At 40.7% G+C, this 20571-nt stretch overlaps 1 protein-coding gene across 1 annotated transcript in view; it reads left to right on the forward strand.

The window, feature by feature from the left end:
* The window catches only part of SLC6A5 (solute carrier family 6 member 5), an 86513-nt gene that overhangs the window by 58508 nt on the left and 7434 nt on the right, over positions 1-20571 (forward strand). The window contains exons 14-15 of the mRNA XM_083750206.1: positions 11831-11931; positions 18526-18693. Of these exons, the coding sequence (XP_083606332.1) occupies positions 11831-11931; positions 18526-18693 (269 nt within the window). The remainder of the gene's footprint in view (positions 1-11830; positions 11932-18525; positions 18694-20571) is intronic.

Below are 20571 nucleotides of genomic sequence, written 5' to 3' on the forward strand. Positions count from 1 at the left end.
CTCTTTGTGCACTTCTATGTTACATGTGGAGAACAGGGGCTATGACTCTTGGATTCCCAAATGGGGTCTGCTGTCACTTTCCTCACTCCTCTTCATAAAACATGCTTGCACTATAAGTCTGCAATGGCACCTCTGTTCATTTAGTCACACTAACAGATCTGCAACTGAATTCTTTTGTATATGTGGATCTGCTGCCTGCATTGAAATTAACGTGTATCTTCATTGCCTATTTGAACCTAGATGGATTTCTAGAGAAGGGCAGAGTCCTGCACATTCATGAAGTTCCCACTATTGTAAGAATAGGTATGCTGGATCAGACCAAAGGTAGCTATCCCAGTGTCCTGCTTCCCATAGTAGCCAACCCAATATATTTTGGAAGTCTGCGAACAGAGCTTGAAGGCAATACTCCATTGCTTCCCAGTGACTGATATTCATTGGCATACTGCTTCTGATTTGAAAGGCTGTATATAACCTTTACAGCTTGTAGATATTGAGCTATTGTTTCCGCAGGCCCTTTTATTTTCACTCCCTTTCTTAAGGATTTGCAGCATAGAATTTGCCATTTTCACTGATACTGTACACTACGTTTGTTTTTACTGACAAGAGCACTTTTCTAGCTAGTCACTACTACCTGTTCATTTGGGATCTTTTGTCTCAGTGTGCATCATTTCACATACACATGAAGTCCCATTTGCCATTTCGTTGCTTGTCTTTCCGTTTTGGTTACACTTTTTTTTTGAGTTCTTTGCAGCCTAAAAGAGTTTTCATAACTCTGAATAATTTGATGTCAATTATGGCATGCGGTGATCTGTGAGCGCTTTGGGTTATTTTCCATTCCAAAGCCAGCAGTGAGAAAGTCCTGGGCTTACACAGGCAGTGTTGACTGGATTACAGGCAATCTAGGAAATTGTTGGGAATGTAAAATGATTCCTGAAGGCAAGCTAGTAACTGAACTGTGACAAGCAGGGAGAGGCAGTCTGAGAGCAGCTCAGCCAATGCCTGAGTGATAAGTTGTTGTGACTGAGTAGCCCAAGCCATTGTTTATAGTACTTTTGATGCCTTTCATCGAATGAACCCTACTGGGTTAGTAGCTGGCCACCCACAGCAGTGGTGCTGAAGAGTATGAGATAGCAGGGCAACAACCCTTTCTTTAGCAAGATGCTATATGCACAGGGAGAGTAAGCCTTTGAGTCTCACTGCCAGAATCCAGGCACTGGGTCTCGTAAGAAGATATGAGAGATCTGGATAACTGAGGCTGTACCATGTATGACAAATATGGTTTCACCATTTAAGACAGCTTTTCCCAACCTGGTGCTCTTCAGATGTTGTTGGTCTATAGCCCCAGCCAGCATGGCCAATGATCCTCTTCTTACATATCAATGTAAGAAGAGGATCAGGCCAATGACCTGTCTAGTCCAGCTTCCTGTACTTACAGTGGCTAACCAGTTGCCTGTGGGAAACCCGAAAGCAGGACCTGAGTGCATCCACATTTCCCCCACTTGAGATTCCCAGAAGCATACTGCCTCTGACAGTGGAGGTGGAACATAGCCATTGCGGCAAGTAGCCATGGATAGCTTTATCCTCCATGATATGAATTGTAATCCAGGACATCTGGAGAACATTAGTTCGGGGAAGTCTGTTCTAAGAAATTGCCAGTTTCTCACAATCAACTATTCCTATTGGTAAAGGAACCAAGTCATTTTTGGAAACCAATTGATGCTCGCAGCCTGTTTCCATGGAAACCAACGGAAGCCATATGTGTCCTCATCCAATAAAATTTGGAACAAAATAAGCTGCTGACAGATCTCTGAGTCAGAAGTGGGAAATATCCATAACAGGATTGTGTAGTCTGTAGATTTGTGATGGAGTGAGGTTCTTCTTTCTCTCTGCCTGTACCTTTTAACAACAGCAACTGCAACATCCCAAATCGCTGCACCAGATGTTGTTTATGAAATGGGTGATTGCGTAGTGCTGTATGTCTCAAGAAGAAAGCATTAAAGTGTCAGGCATCTCTCTTTACATCTTCCAGTTTGACTTACTGTAAATGAATTGAATACTCGCTGGATATATTGCGAGGCGTTTCAACTTTAAGACCCGCTTATAAGATTTGTATTGCCCCTTTGTGCTATTTTATTGTAATAGAAACACATTACAGACCTAGCTGGAAGTGGAAAGAATTCTCATAAAACAGCATCCTTACAAGCTATAAGAAACTCACACTTAGAGAGAATACAAACTGGGTGCTATTCCTGCCTCTAGCAGAGCATTCCTGGCTAGCCATTTCCTCCAGCTCTGCTAAGGGATTGTTAAGAGTCAGCTAAGCTGGTTTGCTTACATGTTTAACTGGTAAATTGGAAACTGAAAGTTTCAAAAGATCAGGAGTTCAGAAGAGTCAGGAGTTCCTGACTCTTCTCTCTTTCATCCTGAGACAGATTAACAAGCAAGATTCAGGGATGAGTTGGTGGATTTCACAGCTCTGTTAAGCATAAGCATAAGAGAGCTGAGCTGAGTGACCCAAAATAATCTGAGAGTTAGTAGTTCATCCTTCCTTTCTCTAAAAAATATTGACCCATCCTTACCCTGGAAAAAACTGACCAATCTTGCTTCTTCCCTTTGTCTCACTCTGGCTCTTCACTCTTTCTGTCTTCACTTTCTTTTTCCAAACCCCACTCTTCATCTCTCTCATTGTCCTCCACTTAAACTGTCCAGCCAACATTACAAGTGGTTTCTTGCTATCAGATTCAAAAGTCTATATTCTAACCTTGTCCCACTTGATCTTTCTGCTACCTTCTATACAGCTGACCTTCACCTTGACTACTTTTATACCTTAAGAACGTAGAAGTAAATAGCTCAGCATTGTCTACAGTGGTTCTCCTGAGCCTTGCGTGAGAGGGTTTTTCCTAGATGCCAGGGACTGACTATGGACTTTTTGCATGCAACAACATGTGCTCTACCACTGAGCTATCACCCTTCCTTTCCGTATTCACAGTTCTGTTCTCTTCCTGTCAGTTTGCTTATTCAATAATGCCACTTGTGGGGTGCTCATCTGCTTCATCCCACTCTGTCTGGCTACTTCAGGGGTTTGCTCTTGGTCTTCACTGTGCCCCCTGTACACTGTCTTGAGTCATCACAGCAAATGTCATGGATTTTACAACCACCAGTATAACAATGACACCTAATTATACCTCTCTGCTCCAGAACTGTCCCTCTGTCCAGTCCTGTATACCCAATCCATCTGATAAGTCTGCTTCCATATCTTCTCGTCATGACATACTCGATGTGTCCTTCGAATCCCTTTCCCACTTAATCACGCTTCATATCCATCAGCAACATCACTGTTCTCCATTGACAGTGCCTTGAGGGTAGGAATCTCTCTAGTTTTGTCTATGCAACTCAACCCAGCACAGTGATGGTACCATAATACAAAATCCCTGAAATATATTGACACTCCTTGTGTTGACAGGAATTCCTGCAGGATAACAGCTTTTTCTGGGGGTACTCAAGGGTATGCAGTACTGGTACCTTTTTTCTAGAAAAGCACAGATTTTTTTTTCCTAGAAGAGAAGTCTGCTTGAGGCTGGTATGGCTGGGTGGAGGGGAAATTGATGAAAGCAGCATTGGTGTCTGAATGGTGCAGCAGCACTTGTATTGATCCTAGGCCATTTGGCCCTCACTTAGGCTGCAAAATGCCTTGAACCAGAACTGCCTCTGAATCTTGACTGTATGTCAAACCCCTTACTTTCCCTCACATACACATTATTACAACTTGGCACATTTAACTGGTAAAGTGCTTACAAATTATTACTCTACAACATTTGGTCTCCTAGTGATAGGCTCAGACAGTTCTGTTCTTTTCTAGCTCTCAGTATGTTCTGTGCTGATGTTATGCTTTCCAGCATGAGATTAATAACTATGATGGGAAAACATGCACAAAGTGGCATTCAACGGTTCGTGCGAGTGTAGATTATCTTCCTCGCTGCCCTTCCTCCTCCACCTCAATGGATCAGCCGATAGCTTTGCAAGTGCATTCAGGGTTGTGCATGTGCATGTATGTATATGTCTGTGAGGTAGAATAAGACACTTCTTGTAGCACTTCAGTCACTGGTCTTCACATATGATTCCTATCATAATTGTACCTATATTAGGAAAACCTAGCCTAATTTTAGTTTTACCGAGCTGTTGCCATAGTTTGCCATATATAAGGATTTGTCTAAATTTGAATTTGAAGGACAAACCATCTTTAAACATATTCCTCTCTGTGCTGATGCCCTTGGGTGACCTGCTGTCTGCAAGTCACCTGCCAGCCTTTGACTTGCAATGCCTTCTGTGCTAGCCAGCCCTGGCCTTTTCCAAGTGCCACTGCCATAGCTGCATTAACCCTAATACCTTGCAATCTTAAGATGACTAATTATTAGTAACGAGCGTATCTGAATTCTCCATCCCCTGACAACTTTGGACTAAATTCACAGCACTTCAGGTTATTTACATCATAGGCTTTTGAATAACAGTCCAAGACATTTTGGGGCCTGAGGCAATAGAGACAGATAGTGTATCCCCATGGTGGTAAAAATATTGTAATAAACTAAATACTTTTGCTGCCCTTTAATGTCTGGGAACATAAGAAACCTAGAGCAGGGATGGGAAACCTGTGTCCTTCCAGATGATGATGGGTTCCAACTCCCACCAGCCCCAGCCAGCATGGTCCATGATTAGGGATGGTGGGAGTTGTCGCCTAGCAACACCTGGAGGGCCTTAGGTTCCCCATCTTTATTCTAGAGCATCGGACTCAAAGTTTATTTAGTTCAGCAGCCTCTTTTCCACTGATAATTCTGGGAGACTCATACATAGGATATGATGCAACAGCACGTGTTGTTTGGCTCCTCCAATTTTGTCTCACAAGGAAGCTTATAGAACAATATTGTATTGTGAGGTCTGCCCACAAGTTACACTTAACACAGGTACAAGCTGTCTTGACATATGTACAAGTGTTTGTGTGTGTAAAAGTGTACACTTGTTGCTTTGTAAAACAACCAGGTGTTCTTCCACCCTTTAAAAAGTGATGATTTAAGCAAGTGTTGCTCTCTTAGTGTAATGTGTTTACATGCCTCTAAGCAGATAAAAAAGCATGTCTGTAGGGGGAAGAAAGCCTTTCTAAAACATCTTAAAAATGCTTACAATTCCTATTCTGTATCTGTAATATGAAACTGCTAAGAAACACTTCTGTGCTATTCATGTCTTGACCACTGAGTGGCGCGAGTGAAATGTCAATCCTTACATTTGTTGCTTACTCTTACTCTCCCCACATTGACTGTTGTTACTGTGAAACACTTAATATTTACAGAAAGAAAATCCATGCCTTCATATTTTTCTCATATCCATTTAAGCCCATACTGTAAACTTTGAGACTGAGCATGAACTAAGCAAATGTATTTGGATTTCTATTTAGTATTTATTCCCAAGCCTTTAGGATCTATGGCAGTTACCTTTTCTAAGTATCCAAAAGGGCCTGAAATGTATATTTTTGAAGGAAAGCTGGCAGGCCTACTGCTTTATTGTCAGTGATACAAGTTTAGGAAATAATAATAGCTCTAAAAGTTGTGAGTAGTGATAAAATACCTGGCAACCTTGGACTGTAAATATATTTGAAACAGAAGTCTGTTCCTTGTTTATTTCTCTTCTGTTGAGATCCCCAAGTAGCCCTTTTCTTTGTAAATAAATTTATACTTCATGTTTATGTTGCTTGCCTTTACAACTCAGCCACATTTAACCATCAGAAAGGCTTTTGAAACTGTACAGAAACCTGCACCACCTTCTTAACTGGAGGTGAAACTGGGATGTGTTTACACCCCGTGAACAGCAGCAATCATTATTTCAAATGTCTGTCAGTTCTCAGTGAAATCTATCACCTGGCTCCTGCCAGTGTGACAGTCCGTCATAATAATAGGTGATGCTCAGACTGATCGCAGTAGCAGTAAATTAAGATGGGTAGGGTGTATGCCCTATCCTGCTTTCTTCTTCCATACAAATAGGCCTTTTCAGCTATTTACCTGAACTAGAGCTTCTCAGTTCCATGCTGCCTATGGAAGTTGATATATCTGGATGCTAATTCTACCCTTGTGCATGCCCAGGTTTTTAGTGGTACAAAAGCTGTGTCTTGCGCGAGCTCAGACACACACACACAGCCCCTATATAACTGGTGTCCTGCTTGAAACAAGCTGCCTCAGTTTTGTGGCATATCTGTACTTCAAAGTATAAACTTTAAAATAGTAAAGCCATGACATCAATTTAGACTTGAATAAATGTATTCCCCTGGTCATCCATAGGAGAGCTGTTAGTTGTCCCCTGTGTTACAGAAGCCCAGGCATTTAGTGTCACCAGTCCCACTCTCTTCCAGCAGAAATTTGACAGGCAGCCTCACTTTTGACTTTCAGACATTTCTTGAAGTCATTTTTATTTCACAGGGGCTTTGCAGCTATTTAATTATTACCTTGATTATTCAATCACCTTAATTGGCATTGCATAGTTGGCATTGCATAGTTGTTGTTATTGTTCTAAACTTTAAAAAGCAGCCATAGGTGATCAGTGTTTTGGACCAAGTCAAATAGTAGCTTTGGGGTAGAGAGAGAGAGAGGTGATTTTTATTAGAATTTTGACATGGGAGAAAGGGTCATTGTGGTCCCAGTTCTGACCAGACACACCCACTCCCTACTGGCGACTATACAAGAACCATACAACATCAAATCATACATTTAACTTACGGTAAAAATGTAACTTAGCATGTTAACTTATCCAGGGTATGGTCTTAAAGGCACATAAGACTACAACCTTGCTGAAGCTAAGCAGGCCTGAGCCTGGTCTGTGCCTTGACAGGAGACCTCCTGGAAACCACAATTATGCCACCTTGGATTCCACAACTGAAGCAAGGTGGAATATAAATCAAAACAAAAACACCAAAATGTAGTATGGTACTAATACATTTCTTCTGAATTTACTGGGGGGGGGGGGGGGTTGGCTAAGTGTTCTTGTGCAGGTCACAAAGGATGTTTTGTTGTTGTTTTAAATCTCCCATATTGCTTAGTTGAAAATCAGTTTTTCACCAGCTCGCTTCTCTTCTCTTTTTAATAGTGCATAAACAACTTCTTAAAGTGATACATTCCAGGTTAAAAGGCATTCTTAGAGCAACTGGTATAGGCATCCTTAACAGTGCATTCTGAGCCATGTCTACTCAGGAGTAGCTTCTACTGGATTCAGTGAGGTTCACTCCCAGGAAAATGCAGTTAGGATTGTAGCCTTCAGAGGTGCTACCTAAACTTGCAGTACCATTTCTCTTTTTCTCTCCAAATACGCTTTCAGCTTGATGTGTTATGTCTCTTAACTCAATCACCAGTTTACCACTTGAGAAACATATTTCTCTGTGTATTTACTATTTTTAAAACAACAACAATAAGCAGGGTATTTAGTTCTAGTTACATGTTCTATTCACTGAGCTCTCCAGTTTTTAAATTAGAAAAGAGGGGGGGAAACCTTTTCTAAGGATTGTTTCATTAGTTCTGTATTGTAATCCTACCACAAACTGGCAAGCATTCCACATGCATACACAAAAAACATTAATTTGCCATTTTCTCAGATTAAGAGTGAATGATTAGTAAGGCGCTATTAGGGCTTCACACTGCATGTCATAAATCGCATGCATAATCCTCATTTACTTTATTGTGAAATGCAAGGCAATGCACAAAGAACTATAAGCCAGTGGAAAAAAAGAATCATTTTAAAACTAAATTGCTTTCATCCACTTCTCTCTGCACCCTTGCCAGAATAATCAAAACTATCTTTATTTTTATTCTTCCTTAAGGACACAATGAATGCTCAGTTAGTTTCTTTCTGCAAGAATAGCCTCAGGAGAGAGAAGTAAAATTGCGCTGTTGCTCATTTCTGCTCTTATATCTGTATTTTGTACTTTTATTTAGTTTAAATTATGAACCATTGCATGCCAAGGCAGTTCAGTAAAGACAAGATGGATCCTGTATACCAAAAGTCATTCCTCACCAAGTCATTCCTCATAAATACTCCCTGTTCCTATGTCTATTGTTTATCTGCAATTAACAAACACTCATATTGTGTAGTGCTGTTTGTAAGCCAGTCAAATAATTGCTCCTACAAAAACGCCAATCATTGTCATCCTTCCAACTCCATGGATGGAAGGAGACTGATTTCTTCACCTCCTACTTTTGGCCTTCACTTTTTTGTGGACTTGTACTCTTTCCCATGCTGAGAAGGAAAACAAAGCGTTCTAGGAAGCAAAGATATGGAATGACACGTTTAGATATTTAGATATGGCCCTAAAAAATCCAGTGTTGGAAATGGAATTGGCCACAATGTCTTGTTCCCAAGGTGGAATTTTGATCTCCCACTAGAAATTGGAAATGACATATTCTCATCCATTTTATATGTCCTTTGTGGCAATGTCTTAAAGGTGTTTCACAAGTGATTCTATCTCTCTTTGGACATTCTATTCCTTGTGATTAGAATGGAAAGGGGGAGACAAGAGAAATATGCTAGCTCAGCCCCTTACTGCTGTCCTCACCACCCTCCTTGAATTCAGAGCATATATCTGCAGCAGGGAGTCTGTTCTGCCCAGAATTTATACCCCCCCGCAAAAAAAACCCTGGGGTTCCTACAGGATGGAAAATGCTTCTTGCTTCAAAGGTTATCTCTCCAATAAATGGAAGGTGATGAGGATGGTGTGTGTGTGTGTGTGTGTGTGTGTGTGTGTGTGAAGCTAGCATGTTCATCCCTGCCCCCCTCCTATCATATGAAGGAACAGAATGCCTGGATAGAATGGTACAATCCTATACATTTCTAATCAAAAGAAAGCCCTACTGAGTTCTTGGATTGCAACCTGCTAGTTTTGTGTTATGCAGAAGTAAATCCCACTATATTCAGTGTGACTACCTAAAGCCTTGTGTTCTGTTTTTACTTGGAGGGGACCTAGACACCAAAACAGAGAAATTACACATTTCATTTTGTTTCAAAGTGGGATAGTGGGGGTTCCTTAACTAGTGAATATTTCATGACAGTGGCAGTTTTTCAATGTTTTATGGGGGGTTTTATGAGACAAATCTGTTACCAGGCAGTAGTAAGAAATAGCAGTGTGAAGAATAGCTATGAAAAGTCAGGGGGGCGGGGAATCACGCTGTCCAATTGTTATCTAGTGCAAAATGGTGCTGCGCTTCTGTACTGCACGTTTCAAAAGAAAGCTGCACCAAATCAATATTAGTCCCTTTTTATTAAGACAGAAGGCACCTGCTGTGTGCATAGAACTGGTGCAACAAACTAGATAATGTGGCAATCTTGTGAAGGCATAGCAAACAAAAGAGGCAATGGACTGAAATAATGTGAGAATTACAGTCCTGACTTTATTACTGGCGTCAAGGGAAACAGTTCTATTGATACTGGGGAATATTTTTCTGGATGAATTTGTTGTTGGTGTTTTATCTAGTAATTTTTGTTGGCATTTTAGTTAATATTCAACTAAATACAGTCCTTGACACCCACTTTTTAATAGTGAAGTCAATATGTTATATCCAATATAGTGTTACAAGGGTTTTTTTTGGGGGGGGAGGGAGGAAGTAGACTATGCCTCAAATTCCATCTAACCCCTGGATCAAGCAAGTGTTAAAATATAAGCCAGGCTAACTTCCTGATGAGGTGTTCGCCTAGGTGATGTGCCATTATGGGCAACAAAGCAAAGGGGCTCTGTGTGAGATGATAAATCCCCCAACTTGTGGATAATTAGAAAGGCAAGGCCAGAATTTGCAGGGATGTGGGTAAGAAAAAAAAGCAGCAATCCAGAGAGAGAGAGAGAGAGAGAGAGAGAGAGAGAGAGAAGTGGAGGAATATTTGTTTTCTGTTTGAATTCAAGGCTGCAACTATGGGAGAAAAAAGACCCTCTTGGGGGTGTTAATACTGTGAACACCTCCACCATAGGCTCAGTGTGTATAAATTTGTAAACCATATATCATAAAGCCACCCGGGTTGCCAATTTGAATGAATTTTTTTGGGGGGTGGGGCAGGTAAACCCTGCCCTGCATAATTGATCACAAGATGTGACGCATGCACATTATTTGAATGGCAATGTGTACCAATTTTTTTGGGGGGGGCTCAAACATTTTATGGGGGGACTGATGTGACCTCGGCCCCTAGGAGTTGGCTCCTTTGAAGACACCACTCTGCCTCATCCCAAAAGGAATCTCACACTGTTTGGAGATCGGGGGGACATGCAACAATATTCATTCATTCATTCATTCATTTTTTAATTTCTATACCGCCCTATACCCAAGGGTCTCAGGGAGGTTCACATAAAATATCAAATACATAAAATCAAAACAACAACAACAACTCAATAATACCCCCCCCAAGAGCCAGCATTTTAAAAAGGGTATAGGATGTAGATCAAGTCAGGCAATGGCCTGGTTAAAAATGAACGTTTTTGCCTGGCGCCTAAAGGTGTATAATGAAGGCACCAGGCGAACTTCCCTGGGAAGAACATTCCACAGAGCCACTGCAGAGAAGGCCCGTTCTCATGTTGCCACCCTCCTGCCCTCCTGAGGCAGAGGCTCACGAAGAAGGGCCTCAGAAGATGATCTCAGGGTGCGGGTAGGTTCATATGGGAAGAGGTGATCCTTGAGGTATTGTGGTCCTGAGCCGTTTATGGCTTTATAGGTCAAAGCCAGCACTTTGAATTAGGCCTGAAAACTAATCGGTAGCCAGTGCAGTCGGACCAGGATCGGTGTAATTTGCTCAAACTGTCTTGCTCCAGTGAGCAACCTGGCCGCTGAATTCTGCACCGGCTGAAGTTTCTGAACCGTCTTCAAAGGCAGCCCTACGTATAACACATTGCAGTAATCTAACCTTGAGGTTACCAGAGCATAGACGACAGTGGTTAGGCTATCCCTGTCCAGATAGGGGCATAGCTCAGCCACCAGCCGAAGCTGATGGAAGGCACTTCGGGACACTGGGCGATCTGAGCCTCAAGCGACAGCAAAGGATCCAGGAGTACCTCCAAGCTACGAACTTGCTCCTTCAGGGTCACTGTAACCCCATCCAGAGCAGGAACTTTGATAGGATTTGCATTGTGTTAAATAAATACATTAAATATTATTTTGCACATCCTGAACTTTGTTTTAGATGCCTTTCTCTCAACTTCTACCCCACCTATTTGTCTGTAGAGGGGATGTTAACAACCAAGAACAAACAAAACCTGGAAACAACAATTATTCTGATTTCACCAGTTACAGTCGAATCATTACCAGCCTGACTAATAGAGCTATGTGTTTTCAGGGACTGGGAGGAGGAATGATTGCGTTTTTTAAAAGTTTGCTTTCAAGGGAGCAATTCCACAAACATTGCTGTTGTGTGTAACTTCTATTCATTTCAATTAAGTTTTCATGAATCTTCATTGCCACAACAAGGAACACCACATTTTCTTTAGGGAGAAAATGAGAAAAATAAATATATGATCCTGCAGAACTGTAGCAAGTAAAATGGCATAGGCTTTATCTTTTGTGTTTCAAAATATGGGAGGAAAAGCCAGAAGTATATTTAATATTTATTACAGTACCAATTTTGTGAGTGTAAATAATTTATTAGGATGGCTATCCATATAATAACCCACATTATACCATATGGTTAGAATGCCTCTTGAAGAGTTGGGCTGACAAGTCAGAGTGTCTGTTCCCATAATTAGACACAAGGGAGATCACAATAGCTATTTTGTAAGCTGCAGCCTAGTCTCTTTTGCATTTTGGATTTACATTTGTTTGTTTTACAGGCTTGCAAAGATTTTGTGAAGACATTGAGATGATGATTGGATTCCAGCCAAGCAAATTCTGGAGAGTCTGTTGGGCTTTTGTGACCCCGACTATTTTAACAGTAAGCATCAGAAAAAGGGGGTTTCGATTGAGAAGGGAAGTCTATCTTGAAACATCTGTTTCTTTCTGACACTTTTTCTTCTTCCTCACTGCTAATCATGCAATAATAGCCGCAACATCTGTTAGTTAAACCTGCTACTTTCAAATGAAACAAAAAGAGATTTCTACAGTGTATTTAGAGAACAATCATACCCACATTCACCAATGTTGATGGGTTAGGACTGCATGTATTTAGCTCTCTTCCAGCCTGCATAGGTGGAGACGTGCCACCAGGTGGGTTTTTATTGGGGAGGGGGGAGCTCCACCATAGCAGGGTGGGGGAGATATCCTTGTTTTATTTAGTCAGATGGAAAACTACTTCCAGCTGTAGCCAATGGGAAAGCCCTGACACTGGGTGTAGTGGAGCAGCGTGTTGTAGCTTTGAACACACTGGATCCAAAACCCATGGATCCCCATGTTTGGGGCCTCTCTGCTACACAAGCTTGGAGTTACAGGAAACACCACCACAATCTTCCACTCTGGCGAGTGCAAGCTAGAGGGCTTTGGAGCTGATGGATCCATCATTCTGCTCCTCCCTAAGGATTGTTCTGCCAAATACTGCAGTGTAACTTATCCAAGCTTCTAGTATCACAGAATAATCTTTATTCATTAGATGGCTGCTTTCCCTTTATTTGTGATCCTTGTTTTCTGTTATTCCATACAGAGTGTGTGTGTGTGTGTGTGTGTGTGTGTGTGTGTAAACAACTTGTCTAGATGGGGATGATGAGGCACCAATAAATTCTTCAAAACAAGCCCTATTGAAATGCACTGAAATGAAGTAACTTGCTCTTGCATAGCTCCTGTTTTGAAATAAATTTCAGTTGTTGTGCTTGATGTTCTCACTCATGCATTAATGAAATTATACTGTGTGCAAGTATGAACCAAACAAGGATGCAAAGTATATATATAAATATAGGGTTGTTGTTTTTCTGTTGTAAGCTTCAGTTTCATCATAGGTTAAATGACAGATGCTTCATATTGCAGTAGCTGCAGTCCTGCCTGTAGTTAATGACTTACTTTAACTTAATAAGTTAGGCAGTATGACAGCTGCTTTGTAGTGAGCTGAAATGGCAAGTATATGTATATCAGAATCATCTGGGTGAGGAAGCAAAGAGGCCCAGGCAGTTGACCTCGCCCAGGTGGCTCCAGTCAGTAGCAGCCAGTTTGCTGGGTCAGAGCTGTCATCCCAAAACTGGGTGGTGCAAGGTAGAGCCAGGTCAAGGCTGTGTTGATGCCCTGGCAGGAGCACCAGATTGGCTCTGATGGTTCATCCATGCACCCTTGACTTGGCATCACCCTGTCCTGCCGTGCGGCACCCCATCAAGGAAAGCTGCAGCTTTGCTGGTGTTAGGACAGCTCTACCATACCATGCCAGCCCTAGCTGTTTCCAGTGTACAGACTCTCACCATGAATAAGCCCCTTATACCATCACCTGCTCACATAATATAGGGGGAACCCTGAGTATTTCCCACAGTATTAGCACAGGAAAAACAGCTGTGTGGCACTGGGAGGAATGAACAAATGCAGTCTAACCAATGTGAAACTCTGAACCTAATTGTATTTGTCAGTTTGGAAAGGGCTAAAATCTCAAGCTCCAGGTTTGCCAAGACGCTCACAGACGGAAATGAGCCTCATGGCAGTTGATAGGAGGAGTGCATTTGAGTAAGCCATATGCTTAAATGCTCTGTTGAACAGAGATGCCATCTTTCTAAGAAGTGAGCTCGTTTTTGAGGTTGGGTGGAGTAATGTGTTGCCAAGTGTTCATTTCTCTCTAGAACAATGGCTGCTCTCTTAATCAAGTTCACTTACTGAAATTGAGTCATTGTGACAAACCTTTCTAAGTAAACATGGCTTTGCTTTCTGTGCACAGCTAATGTATTCCAATGCAAAGCACAAGATACTTTTTTTAAAAAAAAATGTTTGTGCAATTTAGCAGCAAATGATTCCTAGTGCCACTAGGTGCCACTCTGTATCAGGAGCTTCAATTTTCCAGTGCTAGATACCTCTCTCTCTCTCTCTCTCTCTCTCTCTCTCTCTCTCTCTCTCTCTCTCTGTGTGTGTGTGTGTGTGCTGTGAGGTGCTAACAGAAAAAAGGGAGGGGAAATCCATTAATATTTCTATAGTCGTCAAGGTCAATCTGCAAACTGCTAAACAGTGTGGCACTCACATTATCATTGGGGTGGGGGAATTGAACAAAGACATTTATTATATAAGCACCCATAATCACATATGCTTCCTGACGTCTCTCCTATTTTATTGCAGTTTATTCTTTGAAGTATTATGGGGATACCTTTGTATTTTAGAACAGATTAATGACCAATTTCAGAATTCTAAAGATAGAAGGGACGAGCCATTTGTTCACATTGCCTGTAATCTGAATCCCTGAGGAAGGAACACCCTACACTTCCTTCTGAACATGACCCTATACTATTATATTCTCTTAGCACCTGTTATTTGCACTGAGATAAAAGAATCCTTCATCACAATTCTCCACATCTGAACAGCTTATTGAAGGTAGAACATTTTAAACCCTTTATGTCCAAGTGTTAGAACCTAAAGCAGTCTGTTTCTTCCCAGACTGAAAGCCTAACTACAACAATTAATCCAATAGTTTAAAAAATCAGTACATTTAAGCATTTCTACTGTAGATTAAAGTTAGTGGTACAAATCAGAGACACCATGGGCAAGGATATTCACACATGCATACAACTGTTGTGAATTTTGTCTCTCACCTCTTCCTCCCCCCCCCCCACCTCATCATCTCTTTGCTTTCTCTTATGAATTGGGAATGGCATGTCTCTGTCAATAGGTGATTATTATGTTTATGAGAAAGAAAAAGTGTGATGGATGTAAATGAGTTGGTTAATTTAAGACCAGTTAAAGTAATAAGATGCTATCTTTGAAAAATCCCACTAAAATCCAGGATATATTAGTGCATATTAACAGACAGAAAGGTAGGCATTGTGTGTGTTCAGATGCTATATTTAAATAGCTAACATAAAGGAACACCCCAACCCAGAAATGGTTAAAAACTGTATAGAATTGTTGCATAGTTTTATTCACTTCCTTTTGCAAAAGCAGAGATGATTTAGAGGTACAAAAAGACATTACTATTCCCACTAAACATAGATGACATGTTGACCTGATTACCCAGACTCCAGACACAGGACTGCAAGATCACAACATGGAAATCTTGCCTTTTTTTGTTTTTTTTAACTAACTAAAACTAAATACTTACTTTAAAAAATTGGTGTCATTGTCGATTGCAGAATTGCATCAATATTGTTCTCCAAATTTATTGCCACCTGGACAGCAGCAAGCAATGCTCCCAGAGTTCATCCGCTTGCTATTTACAGATTGTATTCTATAAATGAAAAACTTTCGGACAAAAAAATTCCACAAAATCTATTTCCTTCTCCTCCTTATCATTGGGATGCTCTTTTGTCCTAGCTAATGGGGGTGGGGTCAAACATAAACCAATCCAGGAGAGAAGAGGTAAGTGCCCTTTTTATGACACAACACACATAGTTTTGTTTTGAGAGATTTTACCACTCCAAGACTGGCTTGGAGTAGAATAATACCCCACAAAACTACGGTATATATTTCAGTTTTAGGCTACCCTGTGTTACCACACATCACTTGCCCAGTCATTTTAGATTATATATGATGTATTGGTAGGCAGATGGGGTTGAAAACTACCCAGCAAAACTCAGCAAGGTCAAGGGATGCCATTGTTCAGTACTTCAGTGTGATGTGGTGAAGGTCACTGTGATTATCACCAGATGAATTCTGGAAATTTTGGCAGATTCCAGCTGCAGAAATCTACATCTGCCAGGGGTTCTTCCCATCTCTAAGTCCAGGCATGTTATTGGCCTGTGAGGGAATAAAGCAAAAGAGTAAACTAGCTGGTCATGGCATTGTATCTTCCCTAAGCAAGGTGATTCAGGTGAACTGTGGTTCAAGATTAGGAACCTAGGAAACTGGCTTATTCTGAATCAAACCATTCATGGTTCCCATTACTAATCTCATCAACTGTAATATGTTATTCTCAGCTGTACCATATCTCTGTAACACGTCTCCAATAAGCAAAGTTGCTATCACACTTTCAGAAAAGAAGTGCAGCTGTTTGAAGCATGGTCTGTCAACCTGCTTTTAGTCCTATCAGATGTGACTGTGTAAGGTCCAAATCTGATGTTGCATTGACCTCTTACTGAAAAAAGACAAAATTCTGGTACCTTGCTATGGTCCACAGGGTGGAGCCTAAGAGTTCAGGGATGAAACTTCATTAGGAAAAGACCTTCCCACTTGCCCAGGCATGTTATATTATGTGTGGTTTTTGCAATTGAGTTCTATTTGGTTTGTAGCTATGTTTGTTTGTTTTGCCTTCTTGTATTTTGTTATGCTTATTTGTTTGCTTTAAATTGTATGTTGTATAGCTGAATTTCATTCATGCTTTAGTACACCAGCCTGAACTCTTTTGATGCGTGGCTCAGAAATCTGATTAAAAAAAAAGGTGCAGATCCTTTTAAAATGTTCTGCTCATATAAGGGGCTCAGCTCTTATATGCTTCCACTAAGCAATACCAGCCACACAGATTTTCAGATAACAATCCATATTTCAACTGGGTTACATTCTCTGGAAAGAAGCAAATGGCCTACACAAAGAACAGATTTCTCCACAAAGTTAGCCATATCACAGTTCAAGTTGTGTGTGTGCATCATATGATCCAGGATTTATGTGTGATGTAGGAAACACACACACACACACACACACACACACACACACAGAGAGAGAGAGAGAGAGAGAGAGAGAGATATGAACATAGCTGTCAACGTTCCCCTTTTCTTGCGAGTAATCCTATTCAGAATAAGGGAATTTTCCTTAAAAAAGGGAAAAGTTGACAGCTATGGCTATGAATTATACCAGGAGTGGTTGGTGTCCTAGTTGCTTCTTTGTAACTGGCTGATGAATGCTTCTTGCTCCAACCTCTTCTATTCCTGAGTAGGTGCAGAGTCCTGTTCTGATGGCAGAGATAGGTTGCATTGCAGCCAGACTGGCAGCAAACTGAAAACTACAAGCAGGTTGGATTTGCTTTATCAAAGGGCTCCCCCCTCTATCTAGCCCTGTGAGGTGTCTGCCATTTGACTCAGTTGCTGTCTGCCACATGTCCGCTAGGCACTGACCTCCTCCCCTCCCCCCTCCCCCTCCTCCCTGCCACCATTGCCTCTTGTGGGTGCAAGTGAATGAGGCTATCAGCAGAGGCAGCTTACTTTCTCCACTGCCTACCTTCTTGTCCTTACCTCCTGGCCTGCTCACCACCTGCAGTCCTCAGCACTAATAGCATCAGTTTAGGTGAATAACAACATCAGAAAAAGAAATAATAATATGGGGGTAGAGGGAATTACAAAGGAAACAAAATAGCCTTTTCCTCCCTTGTCCAACAGTGGGGAAAGATCCCAGATCCCCTAATGTGCCTCGTTCATTTTTGTTGACATGAAGTTGCATGTATCTCCCCACCCCCCACCTTTAAAAAACAACAACAAAGCAGCAAAGAGAGGCTGTGTCTTTAAGCTGAGGAAATGTTGGAGAAGGCACTGCCCAACTCTTTCTCTTACAGCCAAAATCTACCCCTTTTCTGCTCAGAATCACCCTACGTGAAATTCAGAAGACATCTTAAGGGAAATTTTTAATGTGTGATATTTTAGTGTATTTTTGGTTTCTATGGAAGCCGCCCAGAGTGGCTGGGGAAACCCAGCCAGATGGGCGGGGTACAAATAAATTATTATTATTATTATTATTATTATTATTATTATTATTATTATTATTATTATGTCACTGTCCTACATAAGGGAAGAAAGATACAGTATGCAACAGTAACATGTGTAGTGTTCTGTTCATAACAGAGGATGTTTTTCACACTGATAAACATGCATATAGTGCTGTACATAAGACCGGGAGAAAGCCAACCTGCGTATTTCTTGTCTTTGTCTTTGTTCAGACTAATATTAGATGTAACTAACATTTGCTGTATAGGAATAGTTAAGGTTGCTTTTAAATGAATCTACATCTCACGAGTTGTCATTTTTTATATATGCATTAATGGCAACAGTGTTATAAACCTTCTGTGTTAAATTATGGTAAATGTAGGCAGTTCATAGATGTTACTGAATTATGCACCAGCAGAAGCAGATGCATTGCTCTATATACAGTAAGCGCAATGAAATAATAATACAATTACATTCAGTTACACTGCCAATAGATTGCATAATAAAGTTTTTTACTGTAGGTACAAAGTTTTGGTCTCATTCCCACATGTAAATATAACGTGATTCCATTGATGTCTGTGGAATTATGCTAGGTTTACACTGGTACAACAGAGGCTCTGATCTGATTATAGAAGTATATTTATTGTAGTATAATGATATGGCCTATTTATGTGCACTCATACTGTTTCAAATGAATCAAATTGTATGTGTATGTATAATGTACTCATACATTTCGTACAGTTTGTATCCAAGTGTGTTTGCTGATTGTTTTTTGTGTGTTTGTTTACCAGTTCATCCTTTGCTTCAGCTTCTACCAGTGGGAACCCATGACTTATGGCAGCTACCACTACCCAGGCTGGTCTATGGTACTCGGATGGTTGATGCTAGCTTGTTCTGTTATCTGGATTCCTGTTATGTTTGTGATAAAAATGCACATAGCTCCTGGCAGATTTATTGAGGTAAGTCTTACACCTTCTCTTCCATTTTTAAGGGCATAGGATAAGTTTGGCATCTCACATATTTAAACCAGTTTCAAAAACAATGCTTAGAAAAGGAAAAGAATCACATCCCATTAACATAATAATGATTCAGCACTGATGGAGTGGGGATGGTACACATTGACTTAGAATATATTGTTGCACACAAATTTTCAAGCAGTGTGAGATTCCTGGGGTTCCAGGCCCTTACCCAAGGGTTTGGTTTCCATGGAATGAGGGACAGCGGAGATTATGATGTCTTTATGGGATTCAGTTTATTTACACATATAGACAACCTGAGCCTACAATGGAGAGGGTCACAACATTAACACCCCAGAAGGCCTTGCTTCTCCCATAGCCACAGCCTTGCATTCAAATAGAAACCAAGCATGTCTCTGTCTCTCCAGTTTCTGCCTGCTTCTAGCCCCCTAACACACATGAACACCCACTTCAACTCTGCTCCATGTCCTTTTTTCTTACAGCCAGGTGAGGTAGGGGCCCAGCTGTTTGTCCTCTGGCACAAAGCCGCTTCCTTTTTTACCCTAACAGCCCATAATTAGAGGGGCATTAGCTCACCAAGCAGCTGTCCTGGCTAGTCCAACAATTGAATCTTTGCTGGACCCAGGAATTAGAAAGAGTTTGGCATATAGCCTAACTGCCCAACTCACAACAATATTTAAGGGCCTGTTCTATTGACATAATGGAGTCAAGTTGAAAGATTTTAGGCCTAGTGGATGAGGCAAGACACTTCACAGTCTGAACTGTTGTTGAAATGGTGTATGTAAACTGCTTTGAATACTTGAAAGTACTATGTGTTCAATAATACATAAAATTGCAAGTAATAATTGCACTAGGCCCAGTTTCTGGGGATTATCATTTTTTTTCTTTCAAAATAAGCATACTGTATAGCAAACATAGCTTCTGAGTTATCAAGTAGTGACACAGCAAAGCAATAAAAACAAGAGTTTATTGTTTTGTTTTGATTCTTCTGAACTACCTGTAAAGTGAGTTTAAACCTATACTAAAACCTATTGCATTTTTCAGGCTGCCACCCCTTCTTGCTCAAGTCAGGAACTTTGTTCATCAAATTCTAACCTTAAGAGCTTGCATATTCAAAAAAAGCTGCCATCCCTTCTTTTAAATGATATTACCCAAAGTAGTGCCAAAACATTGCATCTTGTCTGAAAGGAAATTATTTCACTGAAGCAGTTATTTCATTTTCAGCACAGTAGCTGGAGTTACCCAGTTCATTACAGTCAATTTGGGAGGCAAAGGTTGCAAGCTGGTAATTAAGCAGAAATTAAAATAACTGATATGGAGGCTTGATTCCCTTTAATAGGCAATAAACATATAATTGTTCCCTTTTAAACCATCATAAATATGTTTTTCTTTGCTTTTTTCTATATAAAATTCACCAGTCAAATTATTTATCTTTAACAATGACTTCAGTTTTTAATTGTCTGCATCTTTGCAGAATTAACTCATTGTTTCCCCTCCACACATAGTACTAAAATAATTTGTGATCTGATAATTAAAATATTTGCATAGTCTTGGCACTGTATTACTTTTTGGTCATCTGTATACTTTGGGGAAATTTGCTAAACAAAAATCCAATTATTTTCATGCAGCAACCTACTGCTTAGATGATTGGGCTACATAGTTGAGCACATGTCATTTGCTGTGTGAATTTGGTGAAGGGTGTCTGTGATTGTGAGTTGTTTTCATGTGCCTGATTTTGGGAACACAGGAGAGAGAGAAGATGCAGAAGGCTGGATAATTAAAACCTGAATGCTTTTTTCTACTAGCCTTGTGGAAAACAAACACTGAATGGCAGGGTATTGTGATAATACTGTGCAGTGT

The sequence above is a fragment of the Podarcis gaigeae genome (assembly GCF_964106915.1).
Source record: "Podarcis gaigeae genome assembly, chromosome: 1".
In the NCBI taxonomy this organism is placed as follows: domain Eukaryota; kingdom Metazoa; phylum Chordata; class Lepidosauria; order Squamata; family Lacertidae; genus Podarcis; species Podarcis gaigeae.